Below are 24,904 nucleotides of genomic sequence, written 5' to 3'. Positions count from 1 at the left end.
AAAAGTTAGAATAGAATAAAATACAATCAATGGTAAATTACTGGATGTTATTTAATCTACCTTTGAAGATTTAAGATACGTACAAAGTTGCAATATGTTGTAGTTATGGTAGACCTCTAGTTCTAAACCTGGCTTTCAGAATTATCTGGGAAATTCAAACATACTTGAACATCCTCAGATTATTAAAAGTAGTGTGGTATGGAGCTATGCATCTTAATTGTTTATAAAACATCTCAGTTTGGCACATAGTTAACTTTGGGAAACTAAGTTCCAGGGAAGAATGATTTCTATCTCATGCGGTTAGTGTCTTGCTCTGTCTTTGGCATACAGAAAATGTTTAGTGAATTAAATGTTTGCCAAATGAGTGTGTGGGGGGTGATGGTGGAGTGTTATTGACTGCTTTTATAAAATAAAATTACACAGAAGGAAAAGTTTAGTGTATAGTTTGGGTAAACTAATGTTTCTATATCATGTCAGTCATTTGGCACAAAACAAACAGTTATCAAAATAAACACTTGGTAATCATAAGTGGCTATTGATCTCAGATATTAAACAGATGCATTTAGCTGCATTAAGTCTGAAAAGGCTGCCATCTGCCAGTCTTTTATTTATGAATTTATTTTTATTTTTCTTGTGATTGTTTTAGTCCTCTTGTTAGTCATGAATGACATATTGGTTGGAAAAATAATTCTTTGACTCACATCCATTTTATTCTCTTAGCATAAGACTACATTATCTTTTGGCATTTCGTGTTTCTATGAAGAAATCTGAGATCAGCCATTTGTTTGTTTTATAAGTGATATGCTTCTGCTACCTAGATTTAGGATTCTTATTTATGCCTAAAACTCAGCAACTTCACCAATGTATGAAGATAATGTCCATTTTTATTGATTTTTTTTTTAGGACTTTTTTCTGGTGAGCCCCCTTCAGCCTCCAGGTTGAGATCTTTAAATAAAGTTTTCTTTTATTATACTAGTGCAGTGATGGCGAACCTTTTGAGCTCGGCGTGTCAGCATTTTGAAAAACCCTAACTTAACTCTGGTGCCGTGTCACATATAGAAATTTTTTGATATTTGCAACCATAGTAAAACAAAGACTTATATTTTTGATATTTATTTTATATATTTAAATGCCATTTAACAAAGAAAAATCAACCAAAAAAATGAGTTCGCGTGTCACCTCTGACATGCGTGTCATAGGTTCGCTATCACTGTACTAGTGTGTGTCCTTCCTGTGTTCTGTTCCCTTCTTCAGAACCTCCAATTTTCCGTATGTTGGCTTCATATTTCATATCTGGCATCTTATTTCTAAGTGCTGTCATTTCTGTCCTTTTATCCTGTGCTAGAGGCCTGGTGCACGAAATTTGTGCAAGGGCGTTGGTCCCGGCTGCCACTGCTGCAGCTGGGGGGGGTCTCTGCCGCCTCTGCCTAGGTTCCCACCCACTGCCGCTGCAGCTAGGGGCCTCTGCTGCCTCTGCATCGGCCCCCGCCCACTGTGGCTTTGCCTGAAAGGACATCTGGTAGAATTAGCATATTATGCCTTTATTATTATAGATGCTTTGTGATATTTCTCAGGTCTGTGTTCCTTATGGTTGACATTATTACTTTAAGCAATGTTGATTTTCTTATTACTTCAAATGTAGTTTTTGTCTTTAATCATTTCTTTTTAAAAAAAATATTGTTATTGATTTTAGGGAGGAAAGGAAAGGGAGAGACAGAAACATCAGTGATGAGAGAGAATCATTGATTGGCTGTCTCCTGTATGTGCCCCATTGGGGATCCAGCCCACAATCTGGGCATGTGGCCTGATCTGGAATTGAACTGTGACCTCCTGGTTTATAGGTTGACCCTCAACGACTGAGCCCCGCCAGTTGGCAATGATTTATTTCATTAGGTTCCTCCTCCTATTCAAGTTCTCTCTACTCTTTGACATAGAATAAATAGTATTTGTCTAAAAAGTTACTGGTTTTCTGAGATATCTTTCAAAGTATTTTCCCCACCTGTTTATGTTATAGACTTTCATTTTGGTCTTTGCACAAACTGTGTGTGATGGTTTCTGTGTACCTGTCTTGAGTGAAGATATTCTGTTGATATATACAAGGGTGGGCAAAAATAGGCTTAAAGTTGTGAGTAGAAGAAACAGAGTTTATTCTTATAATAGTGGGCTGGTGCACGGATTCATGCACATTGAAAGTAAATTAAGTAGAAGAAATATTTTAATATCGCTATTCGCCCTTTCTCTATATTAGAAGTGTCAGAGATGAAAGAAAATTAGTAAAATGTACTAGTATATAAAAATAATATATAAATTGATTAACAAATAATAGCATGATATAACAACAAATTTATTGATTAACAAATAATAACATGATATAACACATAAAAACAACAAAAACATGATGTAAAAATAAAACATAAAAATAACATTGATAAAAACATTGACTGATAAATTGATTAAACTTATTCTAATATCTCCCTGTATACCATATTAAGAGTAAAAACACTCACCCTAGCTGGTTTGGCTCAGTGGATAGAGTGTTGGCCTGTGGACTGGGGGGACCCTGGGTTCGATTCCAGTCAAGGGCACATGCCCACGTTGCAGGCTCGATCCCCAGTAGGAGGTGTGCAGGAGGCAGCCAATCAATGATTCTCTCTCATCATGGATGTTTCTATCTCTCCCTCTCTTTTTCTCTCTGAAATCAATAAAAATATATATATATTTTTAAAGTTGCTCTTTAAAAAAAAAAAGAGTAAGAATATTTTCAGTGTGCTTGACTAATTTCCCTTGTGATGAAGTATTTAAACTTTAATGTCACACGCTCTTCGAACTCGAGAGAAAGCAACATAAAACTGACCATGTCCAAAAACAGGTTCAGGTAGGAATATTCCTACTCTGTCTAGAGTTTGTCCTTGTGATTTATTAATAGTCATCCCAAATGCTGGCATTATGGGACACTGTCTTTGAATTAATTTAAATGGGAGGCCAGTGATAGGGACAAATATTGTGTGTGCATGTCAGAGTCAGTATTTATTTTTAAATTGCCAGTGCACCTCATGTGTACTGGCCAGTCAGATGGACAGACAGTTGGTCACTTAGCCTTTTATATATATAGACTAGTGGCCCGATGTACGAAATTTGTGCAAGAGTAGGCCTTCCTTCCCCCTGCTGCTGGCACCGGCTTCCCTCCGGCACTCGGGACCTGGGCTTCCTTCTGGCCGCAGGCACCCGAGACCCGGGCTTCCCTTGCAGAGGGAGGCCCTGCGCACCCGCCATAGCCCACCGGTTGGTGGCCTGGGCCCCTCTCTCTTTGGGGAGATCGTGGAGCCCCCCAATTGATTGCCCTGGTGGCCTGGGCCTCCCTCTGCAGGACGATCATGAGGCAATAGCCAGGCCCCCGACCAATCACATTGCACCCACTTCGGCTGGCCTGGCACCAGTGGGTGTCAGCGTGGTGCCAGATGGTCGTCCCGCTGTTCAGCCATTCGGTCGATTTGCATATTATGCTTTTATTATATAGGATTATCTTGTATTATTAAATTATTTAATGTACAACTCTACACCTATGTTTGCCCACCCCTGTATAGTATTATTGTATTCTCTTTGATTTTGTTTTTTATTCACTTGGACACTTTTAATTATATCCTTAGAAGTTGGAGGTTCGTATCTGGGTCTAGCTCAGGCAAAGAAGTGTGGGAGGTGTCTGTTAGGAGGAGAGTGATAATACAGAAAAGTAGCAGTTCATTCTGTTTTCTCTATACTTTCTCTGTATGTGATTAATTTTCTCATCTGGGAGTCCAGGCGAAGGTTTAGAATAGCAGGACTCTCCTGATTCAGGTAGTTTTCTTCTTAATTTGGTCCAAAAAAGTAAAATTTTTGGGCCAATCTACCCTTTTCTCCTCTTTTCTGCCTGTCATAGTTTTCAAAATGTATATCCTAACAGACTTGGGATTGGATGTTGTCCTTCAGTCTTATTTTGACTTGAGTGTGGACTTAGTTGTCTCTCAAAACCACTTGCTAGAACAGTGATGGCAAACCTTTTGAGCTCGGCGTGTCAGCGTTTTGAAAAACCCTAACTTACTCTGGTGCCGTGTCACATATAGAAATTTTTTGATATTTGCAACCATAGTAAAACAAAGACTTATATTTTTGATATTTATTTTATATATTTAAATGCCATTTAACAAAGAAAAATCAACCAAAAAAATGAGTTCGCGTGTCACCTCTGACATGCGTGTCATAGGTTCGCTGTCACTGTGCTAGAACCAGTTTGTTTGATTGTGTTGATATTCCCTTTTTGGATTTGATTAATTTTTTGTTTGCTTGTTTTGATGTTTCTTTATTTACCCTCTATAAAACCTATTCTCATGCTTTCATCTTCTGGAAACAGCTGCTTTTAATGTAATTTTCATTATCAAATTTTTTGCTTTTTGATTCATTTGTTAAGATATATTTATCATTTTGATCATTGAATGGCTTTGAAAATCAATTCAGAAATAGTTTCTCTCTTTTTTAAAAATGTTTTTATTGATTTTAAAGAGAGAAAGGGAGAGAGAGATAGAAACATCAATGATGACAGAATCATGGATCAGCTGCCTCCTGCACGCCCCTCACTGGTGATCGAGCCTGCAACCCAGGCATGTGCCTTGATCGGGAATTGAACCAGTGACCTCCTGGTTCATAGGTTGACGCTCAACCACTGAACCACGCCGGCCAGGCAGAAATAGTCTCTTAAGGTGACTTTTGCATGGTTCTTTTCGGTGTTAGATATTGCTAATACCATTTTTATGAGGGTTAGGAATTCCAACATCTAGATAAATAATAGATAACATAAATGTGCTGCTGATTACATATTATAATGTCTGCATCCAATGTGGAGTATAATGTTGCCATTAAAAATAATAGGCCCTGGCCAGTGTGCTCAGTGGTTAGGAGCATTGTGCCTATGTACCAGGGTGTTGCTGGTTCAAGGGCACAAACCCGGGTTGCAGGTCTGATCCTCACTCCAGTCAGTATGCATGTGGGAGACAACCAATCTATCACATCAATGTGTCCCCCCACCCCCTGTCACCCCACTCCTCTTTCCCCCTTCTCCCCCCTTTCACTCTCTAGAATCACTGGGGGGAAATAGCATCACTCCTTGGGTGAGGATTTAAAAAAAAAAAAAAGATAGTGAGAATCACATTTGTTAATGAGTGAAGATGTTCCTGGATTTTAAGTAAAAAATCCACATATAAAGTAGCATAATTCTGTCTTTGGGTATTATATGTATGTTTAGAAAAAAGCCAGTGAGGATAGAATTTCTCCTAATGTTTTTCTGTAGCTTCTAATTATAATAGTAACTAGAGGACCGTTGCACAAAAATTTATGCACTCGGGGGGGTCCCTCAGGCTGGCCTGTGCCCTCTCACAGTCTGGGACCCCTTGGGGGATGACCACCTGCTGGTTTAGGCCCGCTCCCTAGGGAATTGGGCCTAAGCTGGCAGTCAGACGTCAATCTGGCAGCCCAGGAGCCCTCGGGGGGATGTCCACTTGCCAGCGGGGAGCAGGCCTAAGCTGCAGTCAGACATCCTTAGCGCTGCTGAGGAGGTGGGAGAGGCTCCTACCACCACCGCTGTACTGGCAGCCGTCAGCCTGGCTTGTGGCTGAGCAGAGCTCCCCCTGTGGGAGCGCACTGACCACCAGGAGGCAGTTCCTGCATTGAGTGTCTGGCCCCTGGTGGTTGGTGTGTGTCATAGTGACCAGTCATTCTGCTGTTAGGGTCAGTTTGCATATTTCCCTTTTATTATATAGGATAGAGGCCTGGTGCATGGGTCAGGGCCGGCTGGTTTGCCCTGAAGTGTGTCCCGGATCAGGGTGGGGGTCCTGCTGGAGTGCCTGGCCACCCTGGGTGAGGGGCTAATGGCTGTTTGCAGCTCGTCACACCCCCTTCAGGGTCGGGGTCCCCACTGGGGTGCCTGGCCAGCCTGGGTGAGGAGATGATGGCTGTTTGCAGCTGGTCACACACCCTTCAGGTTGGGGGTCCCCACTGGGGTGCCTGGCCAGTCTGGGTGAGGGGCTGAGGGCTGTTTTCAGGCTGGGACTGAAGCTCCCAACTACTCCTTTTTTTCTTTTTTTTTTTTTTTTATTCTTGCCCAGCTTTAGCTCTGAGGCCCCAGCTCTTAGGCATCCACTCCTGAAAGCAGGTATCTGGTTTGTTTACGTTCTATAATTGAAACTCTGTATCAATTCCAGCTCTGAGATCCCTGCTTGCTGAAAGCAGGTTTCTGGGGTTTTGTTTAGCTTCTATATTCGTTACAATGTTTTTTAAACTTCCGGCTCAGAGGCCGGCAAGGCAGGCGGGGAACGTTGGTTTCCTCCGTCACTGAAGCAAGCAAGCCTCATGTTAGTTTCAAGCTGCTTGGCTGCCGGCCGCCATCTTGGCTGGCAGTTAATTAGCATATCGCCCTGATTAGCCAATGGGAAGGGTAGCAGACATACGCCAAATACCATGTTTCTGTTTTATTAGATAGGATACTTGTTCTTTATTTTAGAAAATCGGGTAAGTTACTGCAATTTCAAAAAATTGATGAAGGCTTTTAATTGTGAATCTTGGTAATAAAAGGTATCTTGGTGATAGATGGTCATTATGTAAAGATCATCCCCATTTGAAATTTATCTTTTTCATAATCAGGAAACATCCATCTTTACTACATTTAGTTTTTAATGCTTTGTTAGTGGTCTGAATTGTATCAGCTGTCTTCTCTCTCTGTTGATAGCATTATTTTTTTAAAATTAAATTCAAGATTTATATTCAATATTCAGCCATTGTGCATTACCAGACTAAGGTGTATATAGTTGTGAATTCCCATAATTTTGTTATTGTTCTATGGTTCTTGTCATCTTTGTCAGGATTTTGTAGTTGGTTACTTTTATGATTGAGTCTTTCTGGAACAGATTATACATTACAGGAATTATTTTTTCCTTGAGAGTTTGAAGCAGTTCCTCAATAAATCTATATAATCTAAGTCTGGCTAGCGTTGCGAATTGGACAAGACGGGTTCTAAGTGAAAGATTGAGACTGAAGGGAGAGCACTGAAGTGTGTAATACTTGTCCAAAACATGTTGCCATAATTGTTATTTAGGTTTTATCAGCAAATATGATCTGTTGGTGCTTTCCCCCTAATTATTCTGAGCTTCTGTTTTTATATTTCAAGTACCTTGTTCTAAGTAACATTTGCATCTGCCACTTAATGTGTATAAAATTGGTTTAGTGGTTCTCAACCTTCCTAATGCTGCGATCCTTTAATAAAGTTCCTCATATTGTGGTGACCCCCAACCATAAAATTATTTTCGTTGTTACTTCATAACTGTAATTTTGCTGCTGTTATGAATCGTAATGTAAATATCTGATATGCAGGATATATATATCTTACCTGTAAGAGAAACTAATGCTTTCAGGTAACTCTGCTGTAATAGGTTTTTTGTTTCTAATCTCATAATTTTGGGAGAAGCACTCTTTCCATTTATATTATGTTGTACAGCTGATAGCATGCTGAGAGTAGAGCATATTTTCCTCTTAATAAATATTGTTATACATTTACAGTGTGTTGGAGGTAATGGGTGTCTTAGAAAACTTTTTTTGCTGTGTCATATTATTTAAACAGGTGAACTTTATGTACCTACATATGACACACAGGATTCCTAATACTACTGGCCTTTTTGACAACTAATCTCTAGAGTCTGTATCATTCTTTATTGTTGTTAATCATCACCCGAGGACATTTTTTTGCCATTGATTTTTAGAGAGTGGAGGGGAGAGAGAGAGAGAGAGAGAGAGAGAGAGAGAGAACAAGGGAGGGGAGAGGGGGAGGAAGAAAGAAGAAAATTAGACATGCGAGAGAGATATATTGATTGGTTGCTTCCTGCCAGGGCCGGAGATCGAACCTGCAACCCAGGTATGTGCCCTTGAATGGGAATTGAGCCCATGACCCTTCAGTGCTAAGGTTGATGCTCCAACCATTGAGCACACAGGCTAGGGCTATATCATTTGTGTGTTTGTGTTTTTTTATTTTCATTGTTGAAATGATTACATTGTTGAAATGATGTCCCCTTTATTTGCTTCCCCCCCCCCCCATTGACCCCCTCAACCCCACACCTGCCCTTCCCAGGCCTTCACCACTCTATTGTCTGTGTTAGTCATTTTTTAAAAAAATTCTTTTGTGTGTGTGTGTGTCATTCATTTTTAAATGATGCTATATAGAGCCAAGATGTTCCAAGATTGTGACTGGGCTAGTAATCCTTATTCCTATACTGCCCACATTGCAATAAGAGCAGCTCTTGTTTTAAGTATTGGGCCTTCATTCATGTGTGTATTTTATTTTAGCATCTTACGGCAGATTCAAGCACTGTTGTAATTACAGGGATTATCGTCATCATGTGAAGGGCAAGGTCCCTGTGCTCAGAGAATTTCTTCATGGAAGGAGACAGACAATATAAACTAGACAAACAGGATGACTTCATATTATGATTTGTGCTATAAAGAAAATTGTGATGGCAAGGAGGTAGGCAGAGAGTAGGAGGTGTTACATACTTTTAATCTGCTTTTTCATGATGTACCCAGTACAGTTCAGAAGCATCAAAAAATACTCAAAAGCAAAAATTAGGCTCTTAATTGTTTACTTTGAGAGTTCCTCATAAAGAAAAGTAAAATCTATTTTTTTCTTAGTTTGGTTTCCGAGGCCATTGTGTAGTCTTTAGTTTAACTTAAATTTACTCTTCTTTTATTTCACATAGGAATCCTCATATTCTTGTTAAACTGGTTTTACTCACTGCCCTCAGAACTCTTGCCATCCTGTGCTTTCCTACTTTCGTGCCATTGCTCATATTATTTCCCTTGACTGAAGTTTATTCTTTACTTAATTGTACCCAGTTAAATCTCTTCTTGTGTTAGATGACCTTTGTATTATTACTATCTTAATGTAACTGAGAATTTAAGTGTATGAAACATGAAGGCATTGTACATACTTACTTGAAGATTCCTTTGCATTCGTTTTTCACCCGTTCTTAGATTGAGGCGTGCCATGACGCTTCCAAAGTTGAAATCAGCTAATTCTTGCTCCATTAGACTCAGAAGTTCAAATTACTTGGAGAGCCCTACAGGCATTTCAGGACCTGCCTCTCTTTGTTTGCTGTACTGTGTCTCTGAAGTCGTCATCTTGGGAAAGGATAATACTGTTTTTCAATATTGTCCATTACTCACCCTTTCAGAATCTTAAAATTTGATAACTTTTTCTAAAACTGCTTCTGTTATTTTTCATACTAGCCTATTTTTTCTTAAAGGAATGCTTTCAGTAGACTAGCCACTTAACTAATTTAAAAACAAGAAAGCATGGAGTAGGTTAGATGTACTGTAATTACACTGCTTTAAAATAGATATTAAGGAGAGGTGTGTGCTATGATAGGGGACTTATTTTAGATTGGGGTTCAGGGAGGGATTTTACTTTGCTAAAGAGTGGCATTTAAGCTGGAAGGATGGCCAAAAAAAATAGGCAAAGCGTGAAAGATAGGAGAGGTAAGGGGCTAGAAGGATCTACGGTAGGAAAGAACTAGGCATGTACTCAAAGAACTCAGAACAGCTAGCATGCTCACTGCTGCAGGATGAGGCTGGAAAGGTAAGAAGGGCCAGAGGAACTTGAATTGCTTCCCTCTGTACTCATTAAAATTGAAAACACATGTCATGATCTGAGTTGCCCTTTAAAAGATTACTTTGACTATTCTGTAGAGTGTTTTGAAATGTAGGTGAGAATGAGTGGGCGAGTAGTTAGAATATTAGGGTGAACCCAGGGAATTTACTGGAATCAGTAAGAATGAGGACACCTTTACTTTTTCTTCAAAGCCTTGTAATGCTATTTGTTCTGAATAAAGTGCCTATTAGATGACTGGAGAGTCAAGTCATGTGTTGATAATTTGTCTAAGCAAATAGAAGTAGTAAAAGCCACTGAATCTTCAGGGTATAGGCAGTTAGAAGGTGCTAGACTTTTATTGTTACTTTGTTAATAAAGCCTTCACCAGAGTTCTAATAGAAGGGAGGATAAAAGTCTTAGTCTAAAATATTCTCGAATTCCTTAGTGATAAAACGTCAGGTGGCAGACCTCAGAGAGGTTAGTAAACATTCATAAGTCTAGCATTTCAGATGTAATTGTGATCTTTGCAGTTCTACACACTGTCAACCGTATCTTTTGACAAATAAAGGTAACCAAAGAGGTTAGATGGCCCCATTTTTATTTAGTAAGAGGCAAAATACTGTATAGTATGTAGCAGTACTCTTTTTTTTTTTTTTTTTTTTTGCTGAATAATTCCATTGTATAGATATACCGTATTTTATTTATCCATTAGTCAGTTTAATGGACATTTGGTTTGTTTCTACCGTTTGGTTAAGGATAGTGTGCAATGAACATTTGTGGATGTATGTTTTCATTTCCTAGACATATATCTAGAGTAGAATTGCTGGGTTACATGGTAAGTTGTGTTTAACCTTTTCAGGAACTGTCAAACTGTTTCTGTTTCAAAGCAACTGAGTATTTTACATTGACAGCAGCAAGTTGTATGAGGGTTCCAGTTTCTCTGTGTTCTCATTATATAGTCTGTCTTTTTTACTATAGCTATGCTAATGGGTATGAAGTGGTATCTCACTGCAGATTTGATTTGTATTTCCCTAATGGTTAATGTGTTGAGCATCTTTTCATGTCTTTTTTGGCCACTTGTATGTCTTCTTTGGAAAAATATTTGTTGAGATCTTTCACTTATTTTAAAATTGGTTTATTGATCTCTTTTATTGAGTTGTAAGAATTTTTACTAGTGGAACTAGATAAAAGTTCTTTGCATATGACTTGCAAATATGTTCTCCCATTCTGTGTATTATCTTCTTGATGGTGTCTTTTGGAGCACAAAAGTTAAATTTTGACAAAGTTTAATTTATCAAATTTTTCTTTTTTTCTGCTTGTACTTTTGGTGTTAATGCATGCCTATATATTTTTAGCTCTTACATTTAGGTCTATGATTCGTTTTGACTTAGTTTTGTATATGGTGTGAGGAAAGGGGGTCCAACTCAACTTCATTCTTCTGCATATGCACTTTCCCTTAAGTATTTTTGTAAAATCTCCATTTCTAGCCTGTAGATCGGTGGTCGGGAACATTTTTTTGTTGTTGTTTTTTTTTTGCCAAGGGCCATTTGGATATTTATAACATCATTTGTGGGCTTTACAAAATTAGCCTTCTATATTTGGTCAAACATCTAATTAACTCACTCCTAATGCATTGGCAGGGCCAGACCAAATGATTTCTCTGGTCTTATACAGCGTGCGGGCTAGACTGCTGTAGATGACCAGTATATACTACCTACACCTGTAAGAGTAGGGATGATATGTGTGGCTCCAAAGGAAATGATGTAATAATGTACATTTCACAAAGATGTTTTTTTTTTTTTAATATATTTTTTATTGATTAAGATATTACATATGTGTCCTTGTCCCCACGTTACCCTCTACCCCCCACCCCCCCCACCCCCGCTCATGCCCTCACCCCCCCGTTGTCCATGTCCATTGGTTAGGCCTATATGCTTGCATATAAGTCCTTTGGTTGATCTTTCCCCCTTACCCCCACCCTCCCCTACCTTCCCTCCAAGTCCCGACAGTCCAATCAATGCCTCTCCGTCTCTGGATCAGTCCTTGTTCATCAGCTTATGTTGTTCATTATATTCCACAAATGAGTGAGATCCTGTGGTATTTATCCGCTCTCAAGTTCCATCCCTGCTGTGGCAAATGGTAAGAGTTCCTTTTTCTTCTTCCTCTTCTTAAAGAATACCTTTCAGCATTTCATATAATGCTGGTTTGGTGGTGATGAACTCCTTTAGCTTTTTCTTATCCGTGAAGCTCTTTATCTGACCTTCTATTCTGAATGATAGCTTTGCTGGATAAAGTAATCTTGGTTGCAGGTTCTTGCTATTCATCACTTTGAATATTTCTTGCCAGTCTCTTCTGGCCTGCATGGTTTCTGTTGAGAAATCAGCTGACAGTCGTATGGGTACTCCCTTGTAGGTAACTGACTGTCTTTCTCTTGCTGCTTTTAAGATTCTCTCTTTATCTTTTGCTCTTGGCATTTTAATTATGATGTGTCTTGGTGTGGTCCTCCTTGGATTCCTTTTGTTTGGGGTTCTCTGCGCTTCCTGGACTTGTAAGTCCATTTCTTTCACCAGGTAGGGGAAGTTTTCTGTCATTATTTCTTCAAAAAGGTTTTCAATATCTTGCCCTCTCTCTCCTTCTGGTACCCCTATAATTCTGATGTTGGTATGCTTGAAGTTGTCCCAGAGGTTCCTTACACTATCTTCATATTTTTGGAATCTCTTTTCTTTTTTCTTTTTCGGTTGGGTATTTTTTGTTTCTTTGTATTTCAAATCTTTGACTTGATTCTTGGGATCCTCTTGTCTGCTGCTGGATCTCTGTAAATTATTCTTTATTTCAGTCAGTGTATGCTTAATTTCTAGTTGGTCCTTTTTCATGTCCTCCATGGTCTCACTATACTTATTGAGGGATTCATTAAATTTATCGGCGGTTTCCATAAAATTCTTGAAAAACCTTATAACCGTGGCCTTAAACTCTATATCCAATCGTTTGCTTTCCTCCATTTCTGCCATTTGTGACCTGTTTCTTTGTCTCCGCATTTTGGCAGCTTCCCTGTGTTGATAGAGTGGCCCTGTGCGCCAGGTGTCCTGTAGGGCCCAGTAGCTCAGCCTCCCCAGTTACCTGGGGTGGACACTCTTGGTGCACTCTTGGTGCCTTGGTTGTTGTAGAATCACTGGGAGGAATTGACCTCCAGGCCAATTGGCTGTGAGAATCAGCTGTGTCTAAAGTGGGAGAACTTCTGTGCTGAAGACACCCTTCTGGGGCAAGACTTGCTTCAGTGGGGCTTTGGTGCTCACTGAGTCTGCTCCCTGAGTGCGTCCCTTATGGATCTGAGGAGTTGCAGTCTGGATGGACCCCCTCTGACCACTGGGTACAGTGGCTCCTGGATCTAAGGAGGTGCTAATTCAGCCTCTGCCTGAGGCCACACAGCAGGAACCACGAAGAGGCTCAGCTGTGAAGCAATGCAAGCCGCTGCGGGGCCTTGGGCCTTCTCTTGGAAGTTCCAGGTCTGCCTGGTTCGGCTGCAGTTAGGTACATTCACATGCAAAAGCCTCTGCCGCAGCCTGGGTGGGGCGGGGTCTCAGGGAGTCAGAGGGCGGAGAAAGCGGCCATGGCCGATTCTCCGCCCGGAGTCGCGCGTCTCAGTGTTCCGGTAACGGCTGCAAGCACCTCTGAGGGAAAGCCGCCCTCAAGTTCGCTCGCTGCCAGACAGACCAGCTTCTCCCCGTGTGAGACCTGGGTCCCCAGAGACTTCCCGGAACCGGAGTTCAGAGCCTTCGGGAGTTTGTGATTCAAAAAGACAGCCGCGTCCTCAGGCGCCACCCCCTTTCCTCGCGCGCGCGCCGCCGTACCTCTGCACTTCACCTCCGCAGCGCCTCTGGCTCTCAGCGTGCTTTTCTTTCCTTCTAGTTGTGGAATTTACACTCAGCCAGCCTTCCTGTTGTTCTGGATGATGTTTGCTCAGTCCTTTGGGGTAATTTTCAATTGTTGTGTGAGGCAATAATTTCCCGGTGTTTACCTATGCCGCCATCTTAGTTGCTCTCTATATCCACAAAGATGTTTTTATCACTATAAATATTTAGCATATTTATTTGGGATAAATATAGGATAGCAGTACTGTTTTTAAAACAAGTTTTATTAATGAAATCCAGTGAAAGCTGCTGCATCTCTCATTTATCTGTTAGTCAGAAAATTTTTGGTCCTAGCTATTAACAAAGGACTTGCCTTGATATTATTTGTAATAGATACAAGTGCAGATGTATTGTTGGTTAATGACATTGTTCCAAGTGGTAAACATCTTGGTGAAAGTTTGAAACAAAAACTAAGAACTCTGCAGTACAATTCACACAACGGTTAAATTCCTAGAAAATTCAGCATATTGTATTAAGCAGAATTAGGTCCTAGGCTTAGCTGAATTATGAGCTGATTTTTCAGACAGGGTACAGTTCTTTGAGAAATGTCCTATGCACAGTAGGAACCCCTAGCCCCCTTTCATTTTCTTTATTTTTTTTAATCCTCACCTGAGGATATTTTTCCATTGATTTTTTTTTTTTTTTTTTTTTTTGAGAGAGAGAGAATGGAAGGGAGAGAGAGAAACATCGATGTGAGAGACACATCATTTTGTTGCCTTCGCACATACTCCGACCAGGGCTAGAGTCAAGCCTGCAACCGAGATACATGCCCTTGACCAGAATCGAACCCATGGGCCCTCAGTCCCCAGGCTGCTCTCTTTCCATTGAGCCCAACTAGCTCCCTAGCCCCCTTTCACTAATTGTCAGTGTACACTTTCATCTAGAGTAGTGCTGTTCACTGAGCTATGTATGCAATTTTAAATTTTCTAGTAACCAACATCTGGAATTAATTTTAATAATATATACTATTTAACCCATTATATAAAAAAATAGTTCATATCTATATCATAAAAGGCCTGAGGTTGTGACACCGTGACAGTGTCACGACCAACTACCGGACTTACCAGGAGGTGCACTGATAGGTCCCATGGAGGGCAGGACTTCTGTGTCCCGCAGCGGCTGTGGTGGGCGGGACTTCTGGAGCATTGTGGGCGCCCACAGGGTCTGCAGAGGGTGCCGAGGGTGCGAGACTTCCGGGGCGGCGGCCATGGCCCTGATGGCAGGTTGGGCCTAGGAGACCCTACACGCACACAATTTAATCGTGCACTGGGCCTCTAGTAATCAGTATAAAATATTAATGTGTTGTTTTAGTTCTTTTTGTACTGAGTTTTTTAATCTAGTTTGTATTTTGCACTTAAAGCAAATCTCAATTTAGAGTAGCCACATTTCAAGTGCTCTATGGCTATATGTGTCTAGTGGCTATCATTGGGATAGCACAGAACTAGATTAATTCAGTTACAAGGGACTGTCAGATACAAGCTTGTTGTTAACGCATCATTTTATCCACCCCCTCCCTTCCATTCCCCCTTCCCAAGAGACATAGTCTGGTTACCACAACATTTTCTGTTTACTCCACCATTAGCTCATATACAATTGGTAAATTGGAGAATGGTATCAGTATAAACTGAAGTTGTGTTGGTTTACATGTGAATTTTTTTTCCTCAGCAGAGGATCAGAATAGCAGGATTAGGGTTAAACTTTCAAATAGAAAGGAAAAAGCTTCAACCAGCTGCTGCATAGGCAAAGTGCCTAAAGAAAAAAAATTTTTTTTTAATCTTCACCCAAGGAGGATTTTTTCCCATTGACTTTTTGAGTGAGAGGGGGAAGGAGAGAAGGGAGAGACACATGGTTGGTGTGCTTCCTGCACAACCCCCTGATTGGGGCCGGGGATCTAACCTGCAACCCAGGTACCTGCCCTTGACCAGGAATCTAACCCTTGACCCTTCAGTGTGAGGGCTGACTCTCTTAACTGCTGAGCCAAACCCATCAATGCTGCTGCGCAACTTTTTGTTTAGTGTTCTGGTTATAATAAATTTGCATAATTTTGAGTAATATGCTCCTACTCTTTTTCCTATACGGCTTTATTTTTAGTGTGCAATTTTGCAGAATTCAAAGTTTTTCAAGAAAACATGTTATGGCAAAATACCCATTTCAGACATATGGCTTTCTTTGTGAAATTCCCTAATTTAAGTGTTTGTGGTCTCTGGTTTTGGAGAGATGAGAGGAGGACCAAAGACAATGGGAAACAATGCATTACTTAGAATAAAGTGTGGCTAAGATACCACACGAAACCATCTTGAGAGTGCTTATTAAAAATTCAGTTTTTGGAATCCCATCCCATTTACTGTGAATTAGAATCTCTAAGATTTAACCTTGAAATCTGTATTTTTTTTAATATAGTGGAGTGTGAGATCCCTGCTGAACCTTATTCAGCCATACCTGTTAACTGCTTTTTAGTTTGAAAAGTGGTTTGGGGTGGTAGAGGTTCTTGGATTTTTCTTTTGAATTTATTGGAATGACTGGTTACTAAAATTATATGTGTTTCAGGTGTACAATTCTATACCACATCATCTATATGTTGTACTAGTGACCCGATGCATGACATTTGAGCACGGTGGGATGTGGGGGGGGGTTGTCCTTCAGCCCGGCCTGCACCCTCTCCAATCTGGACACCTCGGGGGATGTCCGACTGCACTCTCGCAATCCGGGACCACTGGCTCCTAACCGCTCACCTATCTGCCTGCCTGATAGTCCCTAACCACTCTGCTTGCTGGCCTGTTCTTCCTCAACTTCCCCTCCAGCCGGCCTTCTCGTCCTCAACTGCCCCCCCCCCCCCCCCCGCGCCAGCCTGCTCGCCCCCAACTGGCCCTCCCCAAACTGCCCCCCCTTGCCGGCCTGACCACCCCCAACTGCCCTCCCCTCCTGGCCTGATTACCCCTAACCGCCTCTGCCCTGGCCCTGCCACCATGGCTTTGTCTGGAAGGGTATCCGGTAGGTCTCCCGGAAGGTCTCCTAGTCTAATTAGAATATTACTCTTTTATTAGTATAGAATTAGCATATTACTCTTTTATTAGTGTAGACTAGAGGCCCGGTGCACAAAAATTTGTGCACTCAGCAGGGAGGGGGGGTGCCTCAGCCCGGCCTGTGCCCTCTTGCAGTCTGGGACCCCTCGGGAGATAACGACCTGCTGGCTTAGGCCTGCTCCCTGGTGGCAGAGGGCAGGCCCAGTCCCTAGGTGCAGCCCCTGGTCGGGCTCAGAGCAGGGCTGATTGGGGAGTTGGGGCGCCGCCCCGTCACTCACAGAGCAGGGCCCATCAGGGGGGTGGGGCTCTGTACCCTGTCACGCACAGAGCAGGGCCGATCAGGGGGTTGAGGAGCTCCCCCCTGTCACTCACAGAGTAGGGCAGATAGGGGAGTTGGGGCACTGCCCCCTGTCACACACAGAGCAAGGCGGATCAGGGTGTTGGGGCGCCGCACCCTGTCACACTCAGGGCAGGGCCGATGGGGAGGTTATGGCTCTACCCCATCACACACAAAGTAGGGCCCGTGTGGGGCGGTTGGGGTGTCGTCCTCTATCACCCATAGAGCAGGGCCAATCGGGGTTGGGGCGCTGTGTTGTAACGTACCCCGCGAATCACAGAAGGACGCCTCAAGAAGTCGAATTAAAGAGTCACATTTATTGCAATCCGGGACTATGAAGGGGCATTCCCAAATCTCATAGCAATAAGATGGTGGCAAAACTAGACTTATATAGGCAAAAATCACAAAGGTATTCATTACATCCCAGGGTTTGGAATGTGGCACCTGGCTCCCAAAAAAGCAGATTACAGAAGCAGAATTAAGCATGTTAATTACAGTTTCGGTTCTTGGGGTCACTGAATTGACAGAAATACATTATCTAGAGCCCTTGGGTAACCTGGGTTAAACTTAGGCATGTTATCTAAATTACAGTTTTGGGTCTCCGGATCACTGAGTTGATAGAAACATATTATCTAGAGCCCTCGGGTCTCCCGACCACTGAGTTGTCAGGACAATTTAGAGTAATTGTGCTGTCCTGGTCTCGGGACCACTGAGGCAGCTGGAACACACCACCTGTGGCCACTAAAACAATTTAGGGTAATTGTGCTGTCCTGTTTCCCAGGTACAGTAGAATGTGCTTCGATAACCAGTAAGATCACAATCAATGGGAGAGTCATTCAATCAGTAAGGCCTTCAATCGAATGGGATGACTTATACAATTTAGAAAATCAAAATAACCTGTCCACTGTTAAACAAAGCATATGGGTACCATACTTCAGCTGCCACTGTCATACTCAGGGCAGGGCCGATGGGGAGGTTATGGCTCTCCCCCGTCACACACAGCAGGGCCCGTGGCGGGGGGTTGGGGCGCCGCACCCTGTCACACACACAGCCGCAGGGCGATCAGGGGGTTGGGGAGTTCCCCCCTATCAGGCACACAGCAGGGCTGATCAGGGGGTTGGGGCGCCTTTCCCTGTCACAAACAAAGCAGGGCCAATAGGGAGGTTGTGGCCTCGCCCCCTGTCACAGAGCTGCAGGGCGATCAGGGGGTTTGGGCGCTGCCCCCGTCACGCTGATCCCGGTGCTGGGAGGCATATTACCCTTTTACTATATAGGATAGAGGCCTGGTGCATGGGTGGGGGCTGGCTGGTTTGCCCTGAAGGGTGTCCTGGATCAGGGTGGGGGTCTCCACTGGGGTGCCTGGCCAGCCTGGGTGAGGGGATGATGGCTGTTTGCAGCTGGTCACACACCCTTCAGGGTGGGGGTCCCCACTGGGGTGCCTGGCCAGTCTGGGTGAGGGGCCGAGGGCTGTTTTCAGGCTGGCAGGTGACTGAAACTCCCAACCGCTCCTTTTTTTCTTTTTTCTTTTTTTTTTTATCCTGAGCTAGCTTTAGCTCTGAGGCTTGGCTCCAGCTCTTAGGCCTCCACTGCTGAAAGCAGGTATTTGGTTTGTTTGGGTTCTATAATCGAAACACTGTTTCAACTCCAGCTCGGAGATCCCGGCCTGCTGAAAGCAGGTTTCTGGGGTTTTGTTTAGCTTCTATATTTGTAACAATGTTTCAAACTGCAAGCTCAGAGGCCGGCAATGGCAGGCAGGGAACGTTGGAGTCCTCCATCACTGAAGCAAGCAAGCCTCATGTTAGTTTCAACCTGCCTGGCTGCCAGCCGCCATCTTGGCTGGCAGTTAATTTGCATATCGCCCTGATTAGCCAAAGGGAAGGGTAGCGGTCGTACAGCTAATTACCATGTTTCTCTTTTATTACATAAGATGATTAGCTATGGGAAGGGTAGCGGACGTACAGCTAATTACCATGTTTCTCCTTTATTACATAGGTTTGTATGTTCACCACCCCATCAAGTCTCCTTCCATCCCTATTTACCTTCTACCCATACTGTCTTCTACCTCCACTCTTCCACCTTTCCCTCTGGTCATCGCCACTGTTGTCAGTGTCTGTGAGATGTTTATTGTTTTGTTTCTTAATGCCTTCAACTTTTATCATCTAGTGCAACCCCCCCTCCTCTCTGAGAGTTGACTGTCTATTCTCTGTTTCAATGAGTCTGTTTCTATTTTGTTAGTATATTTTGTTCATTGGATTCCAAATATGTGAAATCATATGGTACTTGTATTTCTCTGACTAGCATATTTCACTTAGCATTATGTTCTCTAGCTCCATCCATGCTGTCTCAAAGAGTAAGAGATCCTTCTTTTTTACAGCTGCATAGCATTCCATTGTGTAAATGTACTACAGTTTCTTTATCCACTCATCTATTCATGGGCACTTGGGCTGCTTCCAAGTCTTAGTGATTGTAAATAACGCTGCTATAAACATAGGAGTGCATATATTCATTCAAATTAGTGTTATGAGGTTTTTTTTTAATGTATTCCCAGAAATGGAATTGCTTTCCACATTGACTATATCAATCTGCATTCCCACCAACAGTGCTTGAGGGTTCCCTCTTCTCCACATCTTCCACAACACTTACTGTTTGTTGATTATTGGTGAAAGCCATTCTGACAGGTGTAAGGAGATATCTCATATGGATTTAAATTGCATTTCTCTGATGATTAGTGACATTGAGCATCTTTTCATATCTCTATTGGCCATCTGTCCTCCTGGGAGAACTGTCTATTCAAGTTCGTCGCCCATTTTTAATTGGATTGTTTTGGGGCCTGGGGATCAGGGTGTGTTGACCTACCATGCCGGGAGCCGGTCCATCCTTGCTGTTTCAAAGGACCTGGCATATATGGCATACTGTTCTTAATATGTTTGCTCACCTTCTTGGCACTATGTGTTTTAACCAAGGTCTCCTCTCTGAGAAAGGTTGTTTCCCCAGGTAGGGATTTTCCCCTGAAGTTAGGGAGGGAATAAAACCTCTTAACTAAGTGCCAGGTGGGTAATTAATCACTTTAACTACGAACAATCATGCTTAAGCTACATAATCTTTACTCCCTGGAATGGAGATAAGAAACGCCCTAACCTTTGGAATAGAGATTGATAGGATTGAATCAACTGGTATAAATACAGATGTAATAAGACAGCAAGACACAGAACTTAGAATACAGAACCAGGAGAGACAGAACCTAGGCACAGAACCTACACAGAACGTTCTCTAGAGACAGAAGAACTTCGCTGGAGAGAACATGGCAAAAGATCCTGGACAGAAACTGGCCTCAGAACCTAGAGACAGAACCTAGCGAGAGAACATGGCAAAAGATCCTGGACTGAACCTGACTATAGAAATTGGCAAGAGAACCTGACTAGAACCTGGTGACTGAACCTGGCTGGAGAACCTGGACAGAACCTGGCTGGAGAACCTAGCGAGGGAACATGGCTACAGAACCTGGCTGGAGAGCCTGGAGAACCTAGCAAGAGAACATGGACTCAGAACCTGGCTGGAGATCCTAAGCAGAACCTCTCTGGAGATCCAGACCAGAACTTGGCTGGAGATCCTGGTTAGGCTGCTGATCAACTGAACACTGTCTCCGTGCCCTTCCTTCTTCGCCGACTCCGTCCACACCTTTGGGGACCCCTGGACCTGCTGGGGTTGGACCCCGGCACTACCAGTCTCCGGGTGTTTTCTGACCTTCCTTGATATATGTCTCCTCCTCAGCTGGCCCTCAGTCTGGCCCTGGGACGAGATGCAAGACAGGTCTGCCTATTCGTCTGCCATGTTAATGTGGTACTTTTATTTCATAGATTTAAGCTATTTCATAGAATGTTTTACTCAAGAATATATGCAAATAAATGTCAGGGCATCTAACCCAGGCTTCTGAATGGATCACTCTGGTTTTCGTTTCACTCAATAAAATTGGCCTTTCCTCCCCCCCATTATTGATGAGATATTTATGGAAATTTTCATGACAACCTCAACTATAATAAGTGTATTTGTACGATATTCTAGTAGTTCATATTACTAGTTCTGTTTCTTTTGTATTCAACTATAAACCTGATTTTTAATAATTTTTATGAGTTACATCTGAAAAGTATAAATTTCTGCATAATTTTTTTTAAAACTGCTAGTATTCATCTTTTCTTTGTAACTGAGTGTGTTGGGTCCTTAGACAATCACTGAACCTGACTGCCCCCAGGTTCAGTGATTGTCTAAGTGGACTCACAGAACCCAGTATATAGTCATTATCATTGCTATGATTTATTATCATGAGAGGATGCAGAGCATAATTACAGGTAAAGGGCATGTGGGGCAAAATCTGGAGGGAACCAGATACAACCTTCCAAGAATCTTCTCCCAGTAGAGTTATACAGGACAGGTTTCATTCCCCCAGGCATGAATTGTGACAACACTTGCAAAATGTTGTGTACCAGGGAAGCTTATTAGAAATTTAGTACCCAAGGCTTTCATTGGATTTGAGTTATTATGTAGCCACCTCTGCCTAGCGTGTACAAAAGTCTGGATTCTCAGTGGGAAAAGCAGGTATGCAGCATAAATCATTGGCACAGTGAGTAGCTCTTAGAATTATTGTTGTGGGAATGCTCCTGAAATCTAGGTTCCCACATGCCAGTCAAGGGCAAGCTGTGCAAGCAAGCCTTTCTAAGGATAACAGCCTTAAGCTTGCTATGTTAACTTTTCTGCTCACTAACCTTATTTTTGACCGATTTCTTCTTGATTTTGTTCATTCACACAATGTTTATTGAAGAATTTATAGTCTACTTTGTGAATAGTTTCGTGTTTTACATAAATACATACTGTTCAGCAAGATAAAATTAAAAACAAGTAGATGAAGAAAACATCAGGCATCTCAAGATACAGGCTTGTTGGGGAATTTCCTCTTTGAACCACCTACATTGTGCTCAGTACCTAGGTAACCCTCTTATCACTGGCTTTATTGGGTCTTTGAATCTGCTTTAAGCTGGCCCCTATCTGAGGTTAAATTTTGGCTATTTCCTTTTGTCTTGTCATACTCTTACTTCATTCTGAGTGTCCAGTCTTATTATATGCAAGGCAAAGTTATTGAATCCCTTACTTTTCACTTCTAATGGAAGAGACTTCCAACTCCACTTCAGAATTCCTAGTTCTACATAGATCTGCTCACCATTTCTATTTAATATCTAAAACCTTATAGTCATCTTCTGTCTGTCCCAGTTCACTCTTTTAAATCTTCTTAGTTTTTTCTGTTGACTGAAATAGTTAAATGAGTTCTTACTCGTTTCTACTCGTAACAACTGGTTTCTACTGCTAACTAATTTCTGAACCATTTAAATTGTTCTTCCCTCTTCCAGTTTTTGTTCAAACAGTTGAATTATTTTTAACTTGATGCTGAAAAATAAATATGTGGAATGAATTGAAATACTAACGGTTAAGTCTTTTTGTGTCATTAATCAATGTTTTTGCAAGTCTGGATTTTTATACCTTAGCTTTTCTTAAGACAAGAAAAACTGTCATTCCTGATGATCTCTGTGATGTGTAGGGTTATTCATGAAACTTATGAGTTACATTTAAACATTTTTTAGGTAGAGTTGATCCTGTTACTAGAAAACTTGACATTTTTTATCATCTTAAAAGCTAGCACCTTCCAAGAGACTTAACTTTTTAAAAACTTGATACTGTTTTAGTTGGGAAATTAGTGAAGGTATTTAAGAAACTGAGAAATAATTACCAAAACATATTGGATAGTTGTGATTTTCAGGTCTGTATTGTTGAATTTTTGTACCTCTTTTCCTCTATATATGTTGTGTTTCTGTCATTCCCTAATAAAACTTTTATTTTTAAAAAACCCAGAAGTTGTTAGAAATGATATGGATGAGGTTTTGCTCTTCTATACTAATAAAAGGGTAATATGCTAATTAGACTGGATGTCCTTCCGCACAAAGCCACAGTGGCAGAGGCCAAGGCAGAGGTGGTTAGGGGCTATCAGGCCGTCAGGGGGCCAGCTAGGGGCAATCAGGCAGGCAGGTGAGTGGTTAGGAGCCAGCGGTCCCGGATTGTGAGAGAGGTATCCGACTGCCAGTTTAGGCCCGATCTCCAGGGCCTATACCGGCATTCAGACATCCCCTGAGTGGTCCCAGATTGGAGAGGGTGCAGGCCCAACTGAGGAACCCCTGCCCCGTGCACCAATTTCGTGCACCGGACCTCTAGTCTAATTATAATAACACTAGATGCCCAATGCACGAAATTTGTGTTGGGGCGTAGGGCCCCTCAGCCTGGCAGTCAGACATCCCTCTTGCAATCCAGGTCCCCTTGCTTCTAACCACCCGCCTGCTCGCTCCCTAGCACTGCTGTAGAGGCGGGAGAGGCTCCCGCCACTGCTGCTGCACTCTCCAGCCATGAGCCTGGCTTCTGGCTGAGCAGCGCTCCTGCTGTGGGAGCACACTGACCACCATGGGGCAGCTCCTGCATTGAGCGTCTGCCCCCTGGTGGTCAGTGCATATCATAGCAACCAGTCATTCTGGTTGTTCCATCATAAGGGCTGCTGGGCTTTTATTGTATAGATTGATTGTTCCTTATTAGCCATGTAGTATACTGGTTTGTACTGATTAACCCACATTTTTAGTAGGCTCACAAATACTTTATGTATTAATAAAGAGCATGAATGTGTATGTATTCCTGATCTTATGTAAAATGGTTTAGGGATATACAATGATTATATTAATATATGTGACATGATAGAAGCCAGTTTAAATTAAATATGAAGTAAAACTTATACTTTACTTTTCTTTTTTTAAGGGACCAGTTACTCTCCACAAGAAAATTCACACAACCACAGTAGTCTTCATAGTTCAAATTCACATTCTTCTAATCCAAGCAATAATCCAAGCAAAACTTCAGATGCAGTAAGTATATAAACACACTTAATTTTGTTTGTTTTTTATTTCATTGCAAAACCCAAAACCGCTCACACCAAGTCTTAAGTCTGTATGTCCTAAAAAAAAAAATTTTTTCCATCTAACTTTTTCTTAATGTTTCTTAAGGTTACTGAGATAATCTTATTAGAATTGAGGATTGTCCAAGAACCATCATGATACTATTTGTCAGTATTCCTTTAAAGAGCAAGATTTTACCATTGAGATATAAAGAACCTCAGATTGTGAATCTTCTGTAGTTAAAATGTTTAACTTGAGCTGCTCTTTCCATAATATATAAACTTTGTATTGATTTCAGAGAGGAATGGAGAGGGAAAGAAAGATAGAAACATCAATGACGAGAGAGAATCATTGATTGGCTGCCTCCTGCACGCCCCACAGAGGGGATCGATTCTGCAACCAGGGCATGTACCCTGATGGGGAATTGAACCGTGACCTTCTGAGCCACACTGTTGGGGCTATTCAGCAAAAATTTAATAAGGTTTTAATTTGCCAAGCATATGCTAGGCTGTAGTTATGTAGAACTAAGAAAATGTGGCTCATCTGAAAGGAACTTTCAGATCTGTGGGGGGGGGACCGAAAAATAAACAATTAAAACAGTGCACGTTAACGTTGCTTTGGGAGCACTCAAGATGAGCATGGACTCCCAGATTGATGAGGGAGGTATTAAAGTGTATGTAATGCTACCCAATAGATTGAATGTACTTTAGCCAGTTAAGAGTTCTGGAATTTGTAATAAGCAAAGGGACAGCACCTACAAGAAAAGTGTGAAATAGTGTTGCATTTTGGAGAACTACAGGATTTTGATAATATGGTACGTTGGGAACAGTTCAGGTTACAGAGATGAGTGGGTGTCAGTTACAAAGAGTTATGTATCTTGCAAGGAATGTGAATTTTATATAAAGACACTGGAGACCTAGTGAAGGATAAAATTGGTGAAGTAACATCATATTTGCAGCTTAAAACATATCAGATAGCTATTTGTAAAATACATT

General features: G+C 41.8%; 1 protein-coding gene across 10 annotated transcripts in view; it reads left to right on the top strand.

Moving 5' to 3' along the window:
- The window catches only part of WAC (WW domain containing adaptor with coiled-coil), a 103,702-nt gene that overhangs the window by 38,174 nt on the left and 40,624 nt on the right, over positions 1–24,904 (top strand). For all 10 annotated transcript variants that reach the window (XM_036351993.1, XM_036352011.1, XM_036351954.1 and 7 more), the window contains exon 4: positions 23,773–23,879. In XM_036351993.1, the coding sequence (XP_036207886.1) occupies positions 23,773–23,879 (107 nt within the window). The remainder of the gene's footprint in view (positions 1–23,772; positions 23,880–24,904) is intronic.

This window comes from Myotis myotis, unplaced genomic scaffold, assembly GCF_014108235.1.
Source record: "Myotis myotis isolate mMyoMyo1 unplaced genomic scaffold, mMyoMyo1.p scaffold_m19_p_1, whole genome shotgun sequence".
Lineage (NCBI taxonomy): Eukaryota > Metazoa > Chordata > Mammalia > Chiroptera > Vespertilionidae > Myotis > Myotis myotis.
This window is presented reverse-complemented; position numbering and strand designations above follow the sequence as displayed.